This window comes from Neophocaena asiaeorientalis, unplaced genomic scaffold, assembly GCF_003031525.2.
Source record: "Neophocaena asiaeorientalis asiaeorientalis breed wild unplaced genomic scaffold, Neophocaena_asiaeorientalis_V1.1 scaffold1335, whole genome shotgun sequence".
NCBI lineage: Eukaryota > Metazoa > Chordata > Mammalia > Artiodactyla > Phocoenidae > Neophocaena > Neophocaena asiaeorientalis.
This window is the reverse complement of record NW_020172361.1, coordinates 187,109-205,632: the sequence shown is the minus strand read 5'-3', so window position 1 is coordinate 205,632 and position 18,524 is coordinate 187,109. Positions and strand designations below refer to the sequence as shown.

The 18,524-nt window shown below is 34.8% G+C and overlaps 1 protein-coding gene across 1 annotated transcript in view; it reads right to left on the bottom strand.

The window, feature by feature from the left end:
* Window positions 1-1,295: 1,295 nt before the first annotated feature.
* The window catches only part of LOC112414506 (voltage-dependent calcium channel subunit alpha-2/delta-1), a 184,620-nt gene continuing 167,391 nt past the window's right edge, over window positions 1,296-18,524 (bottom strand). Inside the window, exon 35 of the mRNA XM_024766987.1 lies at window positions 1,296-5,374. Within this exon, the coding sequence (XP_024622755.1) occupies window positions 5,258-5,374 (117 nt within the window). The 3' untranslated portion in view covers window positions 1,296-5,257. The remainder of the gene's footprint in view (window positions 5,375-18,524) is intronic.

Below are 18,524 nucleotides of genomic sequence, written 5' to 3'. Positions count from 1 at the left end.
TTGTGTTGGTGCTTTGTGAATAATAACCCAACTTAAAGATATAATGAATTTGAGAATCAAGAAGCGCCCAAGACCTTAAACTTATTAGAACGTCATACCAGTAACTAAAAATTTTCAGTGGTCACCCAAAACTAAAGGTCAGAGATAATATGCCTTTCAGATCTAACATTCTAAGGCCTAGTTGAGTATACTGCAAAGAGAAGAGACTGTCAATATGTGTCTGTGAATGTTCAAAATTTTTCTTTAATTCTAGGTTTATTACTCTAGGAAGTAATGGGGCGAATGTGCTGCACTGGATGTTTGATTTTCCTGTCTGTTTTAAGTAGAGGTGTTCTGAATGTGTTTGCAGGCAGAGGGAAGAAAGCCTGTACAAAGGGGAGACTGAAAATGCTTGAGAAAGGAGAATTGATGAGGCAAGGTCCCAAGGGAAGAGGTAGGGATGGGATTAAGATGATTGATAGAGGAAATGAGGGTAGCTGGGGAGTAAGAGGATTGATTGAGGAGATAAATTGGTACAGAATGAAGCCAGATGTTCAAAAAGCAAATGTTATCCACCTCACCCTTTTAAGTAGGGTTTCCTGTTAAAATGCCTTGATCAGAGACTAAGGGTCAGATTTTCCAGTAATCACCATCATTGGTATCCACATACTACATTCCTCCCCTGTGTAGGTATTTTCACTCTTATAGGAGTCCCCAGAATGAGAAGTAGGCTTACATTATATTAGATTCCACATAACATCAGGCGCATTACTTATTAGGTGAACATAGCGGGGCAGGTGGTAAGCTGGTCTAAAGGTAAAAGGCATACAACAGTTTAAAAAAACAAAAACAAAAAAAACCTCTTTATACTGTACTTCACTGCCCTAGCTTCTGTTTGCTATAAACTAGCTAGGAGAGACATTTAACTGTTAGTCAGATGTATAAAAGATATGCATGTTTCAGACATTCTAACTTGTTTCTTTCAAACTATTTCCCCAAGGTCCTTAGAGAAACATGGAAACATTATTTTTGCCTAGAAAAAAGTTTTTTCTTACGTAAGTCAAAAGTCTGTTTTAATAAGTTTCTAAACGCTCTGATGGCAAAAGCACGTGTGAGAAGTGTCAGAGTCTCAAGGAGTTGCAATTTCATTTGTTTGTGAGTTGAGGTTTGTAATTGTAAAGGCAACTTTCATAATCCCAAATTTTACTTCCACAATCTAGAATTCTCTGCACTGGAAAGCTTGCTTTCTTAAACTGTATGTATGACAGAGACCTCTGTTTCTTTCAATTAGATTTTAAATAAATAATCAAAACTGGTGACTTTAAATGATAAACTTTTATTCTGAATATACTGTTTTTGCACAGGATTTAACACAACATTTTCTGGGATTATAAATATTTTTATAACAGTAATATACAAATTTTTACAAAACGTTTTTATCGGGCTAATTTCCACAAAAGTGTCAAGAGAACATAAGGGGAGAAAAGATCTTTTGTTCACAAAGCCACTTGGCCTTTTGCATGGATGCACACTCAGCACTTCAATAAAAGTACCCCTAATAGTACGATCCAACAACATACAGCACAACAAAAAAGACAGCTTTGTCAGGTCACACTGTAAACCCAACTGGCATCTATTCAAGACAGTATCCCATTAGTCTCAGTGGAATTTCTTTGAGTTAACCTTGTGAACTAGAAATAAAGTAGATGAAACTTGGTAAGGGTTGTCTAAGACTTTGAAATTCTGGAATTTTTTCAAGAAATCAAGAAACTTCACACTTTTGCTCTACTGATTTGCTCTTTACAGAAATGTACATGGGATAATAGCAATGTTAACATTCTGCTATCGGAAAGCAACACACATTCCAGATAATGGTAAAATATTTGAAACTGCGGGCAAGTGAAACCATCATTCTATGCTATGCTTAAAAAAAAAGTCACAACCTCCATTTTGTTACACTAGGTCAGACTCTGTACCTCTAGACACTTTAATGTCAACTAACATGATTAATGGAATAGTTCAGAGTTTTAATAAGACATAGAATTTAAGCTTTGGTGGAGAGAAAGATTTAAATGAGATGTAAAATACAAGAGAGCATCAAATAAGCAAGTAACACTTGGGTTGCAAAGGTCACTTAAAAGGGATACTGCCTATTTGAACCCTGTAAGGCCAGTTTTAAAGTTAATAAAAGGAATATTATAGGAAAACTTACAAATGGCGGCAACACTGTCTTGTTTTTTCCAAGTTAAGCAATGACGCCTCAAGCATTAGAAACATGAAAAAGATCATACTAAAATCTTATAGGCCCAGGACCTAAAAGTCTCTTCAATCAAACTTGCTAACTATGTCATGTTAAAAACCTGTTACAAATATGGACCACGACTGGTGTTTGGCAGTAATGCTGGTTGTTCAAATGAAAAAATATAAACAAACCATTAATGCAAAGTTCATTCCTGTTGTTCAACAGCAATGCAAGACTTTTGATTCTGTTAGTGACAAAATACTTTAAGCTGCATGAGCATAGCAAAAATTAAGTAAGCAAAAGGGGTTTAAAAGCTTTTTTCTTGATCTCTTGTACTGTTTAGTCTTTGAAAATCAGTATTTATAACAGGCTGAAATTTAAGTTCTTGTCAACAATAGAACTCACAGAAAAATCCTAAATTAAAGACAACAATTGGATGGGACGAGTGTTACTGTCTTTCAAAAAATTACGCCAAATGCGTGAAGACTAGTATTAGGCACGAGAATAACGTTCTAACCCAATTTATTAACGTATGTGTGGTTGTTATATGTTTATCTTATAACAGAAAACAAAGGATCACGGCAAGACTCGTGCATGTAAATATATTTTGATGGCAAGTGAAATCAAATAGGACCCTGCCAAGAGATGCCAAGTTTAACTGTCATTAACACAACAACAATGTAGTTGATGAAAACATTATTTCAGTGACATTAGCCATGAAAATATATTTAATAGATTTTAAAGATAATTTTAAGGTAGTTTGTTGTATGCTGGAAGCAATTCAGTTGTTTAAATGTGCGTCGTTTATATACACAAACTAACATAACTGTATATTTCGATATCCCCTTCCCAACACTTTCATGATTTAAAATAGTCTAGCAAAAGTTAACAATAAGTTTTAAATATTTAATTAACAAACAACATGATTTAAACGTATTGTTACTAGAGTGAGAAGTTCCATATTTTTTTAAATCACTTTGGTGTTTTCTAAAATGTCAGTACCAGTTACAAATGAGACTACAAAATCACAACAATGCATTAGAAATGGTAACTGATGTCAACTCTTAGAACAATAGTTGGCAAAGTGATTCCATTTTCCCTTCCCCCCATTTTTAAATAAAAAAATATTTTAAATAAGGAAATGTACACAAATGGTACCTAGGGTATATTGGTGGTGGAGGAAATTACAAATGTATGCAAAGCTAAAAACAAAACAAATAGACCTTTTAAAGTACGCTAAAGAATTGGTTATATCTTTGATATATGAAGCATATTAAAGCATGCTGGATAATGTTAATAAGATTTTTACTTAAAAATGGTATATAAGAAAATTTCCAGCATAGACACACACCAATATATGGCATGTTTGAAAAAAGAACAAATGCATTTTACCATTAAAAATATCTGCATACTTCCAGCAGAATTATTCCCTATAGTTAGAGTTACACATTCATTGTTTTTACCCTTTCTTCAAATACTGTTTACCCCTGAAAATAATCTTTAAAAGCATAAATAAATTCTACCATATTACTCTATAATGAAATATCTAATTTACTACACTAACCATTTTCACTAATGAGGCTGTATAAAAACAATTTTGATTATTCACAATCAAGTATTCGTGTGCATACATATAGATTCAAGGTTTCCTTTTTGTTCAGATTATTGTAAAACCCTCATCAAACTGCATGGAAATTTTGGTCAAGTGATCATACCATTTAAAACAGAGGGAACAAAAGCAGCAGCAGCAGCAAATTGGGGATTGATTGGACGTGCTGCTCTTCCAGCGAATAAAGAGGAAACCTAGGGTGAATCTTCATTGAGAACATATATGTACTCTTCAAAAAATAAATGTGTCAAATCTGATTTATGTACTTAAAATATCTGTACATAGGTTTTCAGGCAAGAGCACGAATCTGTATAAAATCCATTAATTCCCATTTCACCATTTACCTAATCCAATCATTCAGCATTTACACTGTACAGTATATTCAGAGTAGTTTAACGACATTTTAAAAGATGACTTAAGTGCATTAAATTGCAAGGTTCAGATTCTTACATAACAATAATGTCACTCAGTTAACTTTTCAACGGACTACACTCTACAGTAAGAGAAAAACAAACCGAAAGTTAAAATAGCAGCATCATGCAAAATACCCTTGGTTACCAAAGTTCATTTATCACAAGAAAAAACATTTCCCCTCCCCCCAACAAGCTTTCCTTAGAGCATCTTGAAATATCTGGCTAGCACTACAGAACTTTACTGTGAACAAAAAGAACATTGCATCAAAGCGTTTATTAAGGGCTCACATTTATGAGGAAATATGTCGCATATTAATTCTACCCTCAAGCACCTTTAATTTCTTAATTATTTTCAAACAAACAACCAATTCATTACCCCACCAAAACTTGGTCATCGTTTGTGTTATATTTCTGGCAGAGAAGCCATTCTTCATAAAGCATTTTATTCATGGCAATTTTTATCGTAGAAAATAAGCCATAATTTCTATTTTGACAGATTACACCAATGTTAATTATCTCCCTCTCTCTCTCTCTCTATGTATACGTTCAACAATAATTACTCAAAGCAGCAAATAATTTTGAACAGAAGAATAAGGAAAAAATAACTTTCTTTTCCCCTAGAGATTTTCTTGGTAAAAGAACAAGGATTGCAGCAAGTCAGAATTCCAGGTCAAAATTAAGATAATTTGTATGATTCATAAACAACTGTGTGGGGGAGCCCTTTTACACGTAATCACCAACAATGCAACAACAAATTCTCAAATTTTCCAATAGAGAGCATGTATAGTATTTTGCTTTGATGTTATATATAGATGATGCAGGGTTCACACTTAAGGATCTGACACCCTGACATGCAGCCAGCGGGTGCCTTAAGAGTCTGTGTCTTAGAGTGAGGCCATGGGATGGTCTGAGCTAGTGGTCTGCTGATTCCACAATTGACCCTCTTTTAATGCAATGGAGGGCTCATGTTTTGGCAGGGTCTGGAGTTTAATATGCAGATTTGGTTTAAGAAGGTCATAACTGGTAGTGTCTGCTGCCAGATAAAAGCCAAAGTAGTACACACTGGATTCCGATGATGGACCACAGGGAGGGACTTAACCCAGAAACACCCCCGCAGTCGGTATAATCCTCCTGTTGGAAAGAAAAGGAAAACAGAAAACTCCTGAAAAATATTTAGTAAGACATCTCCCAGAGCACGCCGTGTTTAGTCCACTTCTGAACTCACCTTATAAAGCTGCTTTAATTTGAATCCAGATAAATTACACTGTCCTAGATTTTACTGCTCAACAATTTTAGATAAAGCCGTTTTCCTAGTACCGTTTGAAGAATGCTTTACAGTTTTAGTTGTAGATTCTGATGATTATGAAAGGAAATACTTTATGCTGTTTTGAGTGATATTCCAATTTCTAAATTGAAAAACCTTTCACAGTATTAAATATCCTTCTATATTTATAAGATATAAAAATAAAATTTCATAGTCTATTTTATAATTCCCAAGAATTATGATATTAGCAATTAATGCTCAATAAGGCAAAGTCTGAGATTGGTAAAATAAATAAATTTGAGAAATGAACTTCTATTTTCCCTATCCCTTATATCGAATTTCAAACGTGAACATATCATGCTGCACATGTAGCATCTGGACCTTCATCAAGAATTAAAATGAAGAATAATGTAGTTGAACCCTAAAAGAAAGGACACTCTGAAAACCTATATCCAAAATAAAGAGCTAAGCTAGCAGGAGAGGTTTATCCTGTTTAGAGAACCATGAAATCGAAGCTACATATTTGCTCATTTGGATCCCCCCCTGTCTAGTGGCAGATCGTTAGATTCCTTGCTAACACAAAATTATTCTTTACCTTTTATTCCTAGGTTCTGTATTCTGTAACATTTTCTGCATCCTCTGATTCCTTTAAATATACTGAATTTCATTAAAAAAACTTCCTATCTTAAGAGGTACAAACTATTAGGTATAAAATAAGCTAAAAGGATATCTTGTACAACACGGTATATAGCAACATTTTATAACTATAAATGGAATAAAACCTTTAAAAGTTGTGAATCACTGTATTTTACACCTGTAACTTAAATAATATTATAGGTCAACTATACTTCAATTAAAAAAAAAACAAGAAAACCTCCCTTCTAATTATTTTCCTAAACATCTTTCAAGAATTCACTAATCCAAGGTTCATCTTCCAATAATCAAAATAATAGGTTATGTAAGAAAATAAATTTTCTAGTCTGAATGATTTTACAAAGACTCTGAGCTCCCAGAGACCAAAACATTGGCTCTTTTTGCTCATTAGGGTTTAATACAGTGCCTGCCACCAAGTAAATAACATTTTCTTCTTGAATTGTATTCTAAGGCGGCAGAAGTCTGTTAAAGAGAATTCTGAGGAAAAAAATCTATTAAGGAAATTTTTATTTTTCAATTCCCAGAAGTGGGATTGCTGGATTATATAGTAATTCTACTTTTAATTTTTTGAGGAACCTCAATATTGTTTTCCACAGTGGCTGCACCAATTTACACTCCCACCAACTAAGTGTAAGGATTCCGTTTTATCCACATCCTTGACAGCATTTGTTATTTCTTGTCTTTGTGATAATAGTCATTCTAACAGGTGTGAGGTGATAACTCATTGTAGTTTTGACTTATATTTCTCTGATGTGTACTGATGTTGAGTATTTTTTCACATACCTGTTGGCCATCTGTATATCTTCTTTGTAAAAATGCATATTGAGATCCTTTGCTTATTTTAAAATCAGATTAGTTTTTTGATCTCGAATTATATGAATTCTTCATATATTTTGGATACTGGCCCCTCATCACATACATGATTTGCAAACATTCCCTCCCATTCTATGGGCTGTCTTTTAATTCTGTTGGTTTCCTTTGCTGTGTACAAGCTTTTAAGTTTGATGTAGTCCCACTTTTTCATTCTTGTTTTTGTTGCCTTTGCTTTCTTACGGTGACAAGTCCAAAAAGTCACTACCAACACCAATGCCAAGGAGCTTACTACCTATATTTTCTTCTAGGAGTTTTATGGTTTCAGGTCTTCAAGCCATTAATCCATTTTGAGTTGATCTTTGTGTATGGTGTAAGATAGTGGTCCAGTTTCATTCTTCTGCATATGGCTGTTCAGTTTTTCTAGCACTCTTTATTGAAAAGACTTTCTTTTCCCCAATGTATATTCTTGGCTTTGTCATAAATTAATTGACCATATATGCATGGGTTATTTCTGGGTTCTCTGTTCTGTTCCATTGGTCCGTGTCTTTTTTTATGCCAGTGCCATACTGTTTTGATTACTGTAGTTGTTTAATCTAGTTTCAAATCAGGATGTATCATGCATCCGACTTTGTTTTTCCTTCTCAAGATTGTGCTGGATATTTGGGTCTTTTGTGGTTTCATATATGTATTTTAAGATTGCTCTAATTCTGTGAAAAACACCATTGAAATTTTGATGGGGATTGCATGCAATCTGTAGATTATTTTGGGTGCTATGGACATTTTAACAATTCTTCTACTCTATGAGCCCTGAATATTCTTCCATTTATTTGTGTTGTCTTCAGTTTCTTTCATTAATGTCTTATAGTTTTCAGTGTATAGGTCTTTCACCTTTTTGGTTACCTTTATTCTTAGGTATTTTATTCATTTTGATGCAAATACAAGTGGAATTATTTACTTTCTTAATTTCTCTTTCTGATAGTTCATTATTATGGTATAGAAATGCAAATGATCTTTGTATATTAGTTTTGTATCTTGTAAATGCTTTTCCTGCATCTATTAAGATGATCATATGATTTTTAGCCTTTATTTTGTTAATGTATGTATCACATCAATTGATTTGTGGATTTTGAACAATCCTTGCATTCCTGGAATAAATCTCACTTGATCATGGTGTATGACCCTTTTAATGGGTTGTTGAATTAACCTTGATAATATATTGTTGAGGAATTTTTCATCTATTTTCATCAAGGATATTGGCCTAAAATTTTCTTGTAGTATCCTTGTCTGGTTTTGGTATCATGGTAATAAGGCTGGCATTGTAAAAGTGAATCAGGAAGTGTTCATTCCTCTTTAATTTTTTGGAAGAGTTTGGAAGGACAGGTATTAATTGTTCTTTGAATGTTTGGTAGAATTCACCAGTGAGGCCATCTGGTCGTGGACTTTGTTTCTTGGGAGGTTTACCTCTTGGGACCTCTTGGGAGGTTTTTGGTATCATGGTAATAAGGCTGGCATTGTAAAAGTGAATCAGGAAGTGTTCATTCCTCTTTAATTTTTTGGAAGAGTTTGGAAGGACAGGTATTAATTGTTCTTTGAATGTTTGGTAGAATTCACCAGTGAGGCCATCTGGTCGTGGACTTTGTTTCTTGGGAAGTTTTTGATAACTGATGCAATCTTCTTACTAGTAATTGGTCTGTTCAGATTTTCTATTTCTATTTTTTCATGATTCAGTCTTGATAGGTTGTATGTTTCTAGGAATTTACCCATTTCTAGGTTGTCGAATTTTTTGGCAATTTTTACATTGTCTTGCTATTTCTCCCTTTAAGTCTGTTAATTTTTACTATATTTAGGTGCTCCTATGTTGGGTGCATATTTACAAATGTTTCTATCCTCTTGTTGGATTGACCACTTTATCATTATGTAATGACCTTGACTGTCTCATTACAGCTTTTAAGTCTATTTTGCCTATGTATACCCACCCCAGCTTTCTTTTGGTTTCCATTTGCATGGAATATCTTTTTCCATTTCAGTGTATGTCCTTAAAGTTGAAATTAGTTGACTCTAATACACAGCATAAAATCATCTCCTGTTTTTTAATAGATTCTGCTACTCTATGTCATTTGATTGGAGAATTTAGTCCATTTAACATTTAAAGTAATTGTTGATAGATGGTAATTATTATTACTGCAATTTTGTTAAATTGTTTTTGAGCTATTTTGAAAGTCCTTTGTTCTTTTTCTCTTATTGCTCTCCTGACTTGTGAGTTGATCATTTTCTATAGTGGCATGCTTAGATTCCGTTCTCTTTATCTTTTGTGTATCTACCACAGGTTTTTGCTTTGTGGTTATTATAACAACTGTTATAAATATACCATTTTATGTAAGCCTCATAATATTTAGTGTTATAAATAAGTTGATAAGCCTCATAATAAGCTGATAACAACTTAAGTTCAAATGCATTCTAAAACCCTACACTTTACTTCCTCCTCCATGTTTTTTTTTATTTCAAAATTTACATATCTTTAGTCTGTGTATCCATTACTTATTGTATGATAGTTATTTTTACTATATTTGTCTTTTAACATTCATACTAGATATATAAGTGATTAACCCACTATCATTACAATATTAGATTATTCTGAATTTAACTATATATTGGTCTTTACCAGTGAGATTTATACTTTCGTATGTTTCCCTGTTACTAATTAGTGCTGTTTTGTTTCAGCTTAAAGGAACACCTTTAACATTTCTTGTAAGGCCAGTCTAGTGGTGATGAACTCCTTTAGCTTTTGCTTGTCTACAACTCTTCTTTTCACCTTCAAAGTGGAAAGACAGTTTTGCTAGGTAGAGTATTTTTGGTTGGCAGGTTTTTTTCTTTCAGTACTTTGAATATATCATGCCACTTCCTGCAAGCCTGCATATTCTGGTGGAAAGATCCTGGTAGCCTTAGAGGTTTCCTTGTATGTTACAAGTTGTTTTCCTTGCTGCTTTTAAGATTCTCTCCTTGTCATTTACTTTAAAAAAAAATTTATATTAGAATATAGTTGATATACAATGTTGTGTTAATTTCAGGTATACAGCAATGTGATTGTTTCACATAGACATATATCTACTCTTTTTTCAGATTCTTTTCTTATATAGGTTATTACGGAGTGTTGAGTGGAGTTCCCTGTGCTTTACAGTAGGTCCTTTTCGATTATCTATTTTACATATAGATCAGTGTGTATGTGTTGATCCCAACCTCCTAATTTATACCTCCCCCAACGTTTCCCCTTTGGTAACCGTAAGTTTCTTTTTGAAGTCTGTGAGTCTGTTTCTGTTTTGTAAATAAGTTCATTTGTACCATTTAAAAAAAATTCCACATATAAGTGATATCGTATGATATTTGTCATTGTCTGACTTATTTCATTTAGTATGATAATCTCTAGGTCTATCCATGTTGCTGCACGTGGCATTATTTGGTTCTTTCTTATGGTTGAGTAATATTCCATTGTATATATGTGCCACATCTTCTGTACCCACTCCTCTGTTGATGGACTTTTAGGTTGCTTCCATATCCTGGTTATTGTAAATACTGCTGCTATGAGCATTGGGGTTCATGTATCTTTTCGAAGTATGGTTTTCTCCAGGTATATGCCCAGGAGTGGGATTGCTGGATCATATGGTGGCTCTATTTTTAGTTTTTTAAGGAACATCCAGACTGTTCTCCATAAAGGTTGTACCAATTTACATTCCCACTGACAGTGTAGGAGGGTTTCTTTTTCTCTGCATCCTCTCCAGCATTTATTGTTTGTAGACTTTTTGACGATAGCCATTCTGACTGGTGTGAGGTGATACCTCATTGTAGTTTTGATTTGCATTTCTCTAATAATCAGTGATGTTAAGCATCTTTTCATGTGCTTTTTGGCCATTTGTATGTCTTATTTATTTTTAATTAATTTTTATTGGAGTATAGTTGATTTACAATGTTGTGTTAGTTTCTGCTGTACAGCACAGTGAATCAGTTATACATATACATATATCCACTCTTTTGTAGATTCTATTCCCATGTAAGTCATTAGAGTATTGAGTAGAGTTCCCTGTGCCATACAGTAGGTTCTTGTTAGTAATCTCCAAATTTATCCCTCCTGGCCCCCCCCATACCCCATGGTAACCTTACATTTGTTTTCTATATCTGTGACTCTATTTCTACTTTGTAAACAGGTTCATTTGTACCATTTTTTTAGATTCCACATATCATCTGTATGTCTTCTTTGGAGAAATGTCTTTTTAGATGTTCTGCTCATTTTTTGATTGGGTTGTTTGTTTTTTTTTGATATCGAGCTGCATGAGCTGTTTGTCTCTTTTGGAGATTCATCCCTTGTCTGTCACTTTGCTTGCAAATCTGTTCTCCCATTGTGTGGGTTGTCTTCATTTTGTTTATGGTTTATTTTGCTGTGCAAAAGCTTTGGAGTTTAATTTGGTCCCATTTGTTTGTTTTTATTTTCATTACTGTAGGAGGTGGATCCAAAATATCTTGCTGCAATTTATGTCAAAGAGTGTCCTGCCTCTGTTTCCTCTAAGAGGTTTATAGTATCCAGCCTTACATTTAGGTCTTTAATCCATTTTGAGTTTATTTTTGTGTATGGTGTTAGAGAATGTTCTAGTTTCATTCTTTTACATGTAGCTGTCCGGTGTTCCCAGCACCACTTACTGAAGAGGCTGTCTTTTCTCCACTGTATATTCTTGCCTCCTTTGTCATAGATTTACTTTTGATAATTTAATTAGAATATGTCTTTGTATGGGTCTCTTTTACTTTAATTGAAATATATTTGAAATATAACATTGTGTAAATTTAAGGTATACATGTTAATATAATTTATGTATTATAATATGATTGCCATTGAAGTGATAATTAGCACCTCTATCACATTACACAGTTGTCCTTTTTTCAGTAGTTGTAATAATTCATTTTTAATCTCAGCATATTTGATGAATATAATCGTTTTTTATGTTCACTGTACTGTGCATTAGCTCTCTAGGGCTTACTTACTGCTTGTTGTAAGACTGTACCCTTGAACAACATCTGTCTTATCCCCTAACCCCCATTCCATGGTAACCACCATTTATTTCTGTTTTTATGAGTTTGGCTTTTTAGATTCTACACACAGTACTTGTCTTTCTCACTTAGCATAATGTGCCCAAGGTCCATCCATGTTGTTGCAAATGGCAGGCTGTCTTCCTTTCTCATGGCTGAAAAATATTACATTGTGTAAGTATAAATCCCACTTCTTATTTTATTCATTGGTTGATGGCCATCTAGGTTGTCTCCATATCTTGGCTGCTGTGAATAACGCTGCAGTGAATGTGGGAGTACAGATATCTCTTCAAAATCCTGTTTTCATTTCCTCTGCACATAAACCCAGAAGTAGAATTGATGGATCATGTGGTAGATTTTTAATTATTTGAGAAACCTCCATATTGGTTGCAGTAATTTACATTCCCACCAACAGTGTATAAAGGTTCCCTTTTATTCACATCTCCCCAGCACCTGTTGTCTCGTCTTCTTGATGACATCCATTCTAACAGGTGTGAGGTGATAGCTCACTGTAGTTTTGTGTTTCCATGATGATTAGTGATATTGAGAATGTTTTCATGTGCCTCTTGGCCATGTGGATGTCTTCTTTGGAAAAATGTCTAGCTTTTCTGCCCTTTTTTTAGGTGGATTATTTGTTGTTTCTTTTTCTTTTTGTCTTTGAGTTTTATGAGTTTTTAAATATATTTTGGATACTAACCCCTTATCTGATACATGGTTTGCAAAATTTTTCTTGCATTCTGTAGGATGCATTTTCATTTGGTTAATTGTTTCTTTTGCTGTGCACAAGTGTTCAAGTTTGATGTAGTTCCATTTGCTGATTTTTGCTTTTATTGTTTGTGCTTTTGGTGTTATATCCAAAAAGCACTCTCAATACCACTGTTGGGGAGCCTCCTCTCTGTTTCTACTAAGTTTTATAGTTATTAGGACTTGTGTTAAATCTGTGATCCATTTTGAGTTAATTTTTTTGTGAGCAGTAAGATAGGGGTCCAATTTCATTGTTCTGCATTTGTTTATCCAATTTCCCCATTACCATTTGTTGAAGAGACTATCATTTCCCCATTGGGTATTCTTGGCTCCACTATCAAATATTAGTTGACTGTGTATGCAGGGGTTTAATTCTGGGCTCTCTTCTGTTCTGTTAGTCTGTGTCTATTATGCCAGTATCCTACCCTATTTTAAAAATTACTGTAGCTTTGTACTATAGTCTGAAAACAGGACGTTCGATACCTCTGGCTTTGTTCTTTTTCCTGAGAAATGCTTTGACTATTTTGCAGACTTTGTCACTTCATATAAATTTTAGGATTTTTTTTTTCTAACTCTGTGAAGAATGCCATTGGTTTTTTGATGGGGATTGTGTTGAATCTAAGGTGACTTTGAGTAGTACAGACATTTTAACTGTCAGTTCTTATGGTCCATCAGCATGGATGTCTTTCCATTTGTGTCAACTTCGATTTCTTTTAGGAAAGTCATGTAGTTTTGATTGTACAGAACTTTCACTTCCTTGGTTAAAGTAATTTCTGGGTATTTCATTGTTTTTCATGTTATTGTGAGTTTGACAGTTTTATTTTTCAGACATTTCATCCTAGTGTATAGAAATGCCAACTGATTTTTGTATGTTGATTTTATATCCTGAAACTTAGTCAAATTGTTGATTAGTGCCAACAGTTTTTTACTGGAGTTTTTTATGTACAGAATCATATCATGTGCAAAGAGTGACAGTTTTACTTCTTTCCTCACTATGAGTTTGGAGGTATTACCTCTTCCTCACTTGGTTTGGATGTATTTGGATAACTTATTTGTAACTCTCTGGGCTTCCTGGATTTGGGCATCTGTTTCTTTTCCTAGGTTAAGAAGGTTTTCACTCATTTCTTCAAAAAGTTTTCTGCCCTTGTCTGCTTTTCTTCTTCTGGGACACTGTAACGTGAATTTCGGTCTGCTTGATGTTGTCTCATAAGTCCCTTTAGCTATCTTCACTCTTTTTTAAAATTCTTTTTTCTTTTTGCTCCTTGATGGGATGAATCACTGCCCTGTTTGTGAGTTTACTGATACTTTCTTCCACTGCACCCGGTCTGCTATTTGAACTCCTCACTACTGAGTTTTTCAATATACTTACGGTATTGTATTCTTTGGCTCTGTGCCTTCTGTTTGGTACTTTCTTGTGTTTTCTTTGTTCAAATTCTCAGTTCATGCATTCTTGTGCTGACATGGTGACCATCTTTATGACCAAATTTTGAACTCTTTCTCATGTCAGTCACTCTTCTCTGTTTTATTAAGGTCTGTTTGTGGAGTTTTATATTTTTCTTTTAAAACATATTTTTCTGTGTCTTCATTTTCCTTGACTCTCTGTGTTGGTTTTTCTGCATTAGATAGAAGAACCACCTCTCCCCGTCTTGAATTGGCTTTTTCTTCTTGGATCCCCGTAGTTGAGGACGTGCTAATACCTGTCAGTGTCTCAGTGGGGAAGACTTCAGTCAGCTTCAGGTACAGGCTGATTGGAGGCTGGATTCTCAGGCAGTAGCTTTCAAAGCATACCAAAAGACCTCTTTCAGGGCAAGACTGAGAGACGGGCATTTCTCTCCACTCCCTCTGTCCTGAATTGAGGGACTAGCCAGTTGAGAACTATTTGTTTGCTATGGTCCAGGATCCTTTGGTGCTTGTGAATGCCAGCCCTGCTGGTTACCAGAGCCAAGTGATAAAGGGGGTGTGCCCTTTGGGCAGCCACCTCAAAGGCCAGGATGCCAGGTGGGTTCACAAGCTTCTTTTAGGAAGGCACCACTGACCTGGAGTGGGACAGAGGGTCAGTAGGCATAGCCTACCCCTTCCCCTGTCTCCAAGGAGTCTTGCAGTAAGCCCCCAAAGCTGAGCTAAATTAGAAGCCTTACTGGCAGGCAATAACTTTTAAAGTATGCAAATAACCTCTGTCAGGAAATGATTGGGAGAAGTGCATTTCTCTCGGCTCCTGTTTCTCTGAGCTTTGGAAGGATAGCCATGGTGAGTCCTTGGGAATCTGTTAAGAATTGTTTCTTTGTTGGCTATAGTCCTGTGGGTCTCATGGACACAAGCGCCATTAGGCGTTCAGAGCTAGGAGTTTTGGGGGCCCACCCCCCCATGAGAGTCTTGGGGTGACAGATGTTCAATCTAAACCCTTCACTGCTCAGGGAGAAGCTGGGTGTTGTGAGTTCCCTTCTAATTTTATGTTGCTGTGCTCAGTGTGGGGTTTATGGAGATAAAGTTCCTCAGCCTTTCCTACCCATTTGGATGTATATTACGTTTGCCCAGCGCATAGGGGTTGCTCATCTACTTTCTAGATTTATATACTTTCTAGATGTCTTTCAGAGGGAATTGCTCTGTTTATAGGTGTAGATTTGGTAGGTCTGTGCGTTCAGGTGAGCTTTAGGCAACCTATGTTGCCATCTTGGACCAGAACCTCAATAACTCACACTTTTATATCTTCAGCCCTGAAAGTTCCGCTGACCTCCACATTCATTGATCACTATCACCTCTCCTTCTGATCCGCAGAAAGATCTCAAACTTGTCCCCAAATATTATTTTTCTGAATGACACTTCTAGGAGTAATGGATCAGGTCAAAGACAACAAGTCATCTGTGATTCCTCCTTTTTTCCCTCAAATCTAATCTATCAGCTTGTCCTCTTAACTCTAGCTTCAAAATATAGCCCTAAACTTACTACTTACCATATCATGTCCAAATTACCATTACTTCTTGCCTACACTCCTGCAAAAGCTGCCTCACCTCTCTCTCTGCTTCTACTCTTGCCCTTTAACAACTTTTTCTCCAAAAAGCAGTCTTCTTAAAACCGTAAATCAAATCCTTTCATGCTCTTCTTGAAATTTCTCATAACAAAATCCAAATTTCTTATGAAGGCCTAAAAAGCCTTAGGTGGTCTGCAGCCTGGCTGCTTCTCCATCTTCATCCTATATTCCTCCCCCTCCCCTCACCACTCACACTGCTCCTATAACACTGACTTTCTCTGCAACAGGTCAAGGTATTACTATCTCAGGACTTCTGCACTTCCTCTTCTCTTTGTTCAAATACCTTTCCCTTTAAGTAGGTTAACCAGGTTAAAAAAACAGGGTGCTGAGTTACATATGAACTTGAGATAAAAAATTATATTTTAGTATAAATGCATCTTAAATATCTCATGCATAGAAGAATGGCCTGATACACAGTAGGTGTACTGTAAGTACTCGATAAATGAGTAGTGTGTATGCCAATGAAGCACTGCATGTATTGATTGGTTAGAAACACTGTAAATGTAAAATACTAATTTAAAGGCTTAATTGTCACTTCACCAGGAGAGCTCCCCAGTTCTAGTCAAGTATTAATTTGATGGAATGGAAAATTAGCACACATACAAGACCCACTGATGTATTAACGTCAAATACATCCTTATGTTCTAGAAATGTTATGGAAAGAAAAATATTCTCTCTGGCTCTGCTTCCATTGTTTTTATTTTTATATTTCTAGTGGGTTTTTGTGTGTGTGGGGGGGTTCATTTCCTCTGTGTGATGATGAGATATGTCTGTTTCAGTCTGGGAGGTGGTAGTTCAGATAACTTATTTGGAGTCCCTGAAGTCTGCATGTAGATTCACACTGAAAAATCTGTCCCTTCAGTTTCCTGATCATGTTTTCTCATGTGTTTTGCATGGGCAACCACATCTACCAAGACTTGTAATTATTATATGGAAGTAAATTATGAGATACATTCTAAAAACATTCTAAATCACAAATGCATAGATGTGGGAGAAACCTCAGCATTTTTTCCCTATCTTAAAGAGACCAAAATCCTACTAACACCACGACCAGAAAACTCTGATTATTGTAGTAGATAATAACAACAGACTGGTAGCTGGTTTCAGCTTAAAATAGTAAAGGGATACAGTGCCAACATTATATACATACGTTTTAAAATATGAGTAATTCAAAAATTTAATTTTAAAATTAAATAATTTAATTCTAAAATATGAGTTATTTTATTTGATTTCCTTCTAGGGATCTCTTTCAAACTACTCTTAGTAAAGATATCAACTAAGAATCCCTCATTCGTTTTTTCTTTCCCATTACTAATTAAAAGAAAAACCATAGTTATATTCATGATTTCACCCCAAGGCTTACTTTTTAAAACCAGGTACGCTAGTGAGTAAAATCCTCTTCATTTTTCTCTTAGACAAGTATTACTAAACCCTTACTCTCCCTTTCTTTCCCCACCCAGAACCTGGGGTGACTATTTGCAAACAGTAAGAGTTCAAATCACTGGTAAGAACATCCACCAAATAACAGCTAACTTTTGAATTTAGATAGGTCTATACTTACGTCACCCACAGCAGCTTCAAAGAAAATGCATATTTAAAATTATTTAGGCAGGTAGATACTACACGTAACTCTTTTAATCGGAATAAGAGCCCTAACAAATAGTTTCCTACAGAGAACCTTAACACACTTACCACATTAATTCAGGAGGTAGGTTTAATGTACATATGTGTATACATACATATACACACATTTATTCTGCATATTCATTTTTCATGTACCCAGTAACGTGCATTTATCAGTTATGGTTGCATAAGATAATGAACTTCCTCAATAGTACATGTTATTGGCTTGCTTTACTTTCTTCTTTGATAAACTTTAGCTTTGTTTTTCTTTACCACTTAAATCTTCAAAACCATTATTTTACTATCCCAGAACAAATTTAGTTTTTTCTGACACTCCCTCTGCTTCTCCACTTTCCCCTCCTCTGATGAGCTCACTGCATTTATAGTAATGGCCACATCTCCATCTAGTGGTTTCCTAACCAATGAATACCTGGACAGCAATGAAGAAGGAATACAACAAAAGTGGTCTAGTTACAACAATCATGATTCCAGACCATCAAAAAAGAAAGTGCAAAACTGTAAATGGAACCCTGAATGTAAACTCAGGCCCTAAAATATCTATTCAGTCGTACTGAGTATGTAATTCAGAAATTTGTCAAAGAGTAACAAATAATGATAATCTTCACCTAGATAATGTAAGTTATACTAAAGCACTTCACTAAGAATATCAATATCTAAACAAATCTAAAAATGCTGTTTAAACCATATCTGTTTAGAAAGGAAAAGAAGAATTAGATAATGAGCTTAGAAGGTACCGAATAATGCTTAATAAAATTGAAACAGATCATTAATTTTATGTTAGCATCTTCTGAAACAAAACTGATGACCAACTCTAATAATTGTCCTTGGTATTTCTTTTAAGTAAAAAGTAAGACGTTGTGAAGCATATAAAATTTTTTTTCTCCACACTGACTTAATCTTTATACAAAACCTTATGAGAAATTACTGATTTTAAAATAAATATAGGAAACTGATATGCTCTGTTCAGGATTAGAACCTTATGTAACATTTGAAAGCTGCTATTCTCAAAACAACATTACTACTGGCATTTTAATAACGTGGTTTCAGGACATTTATTATAG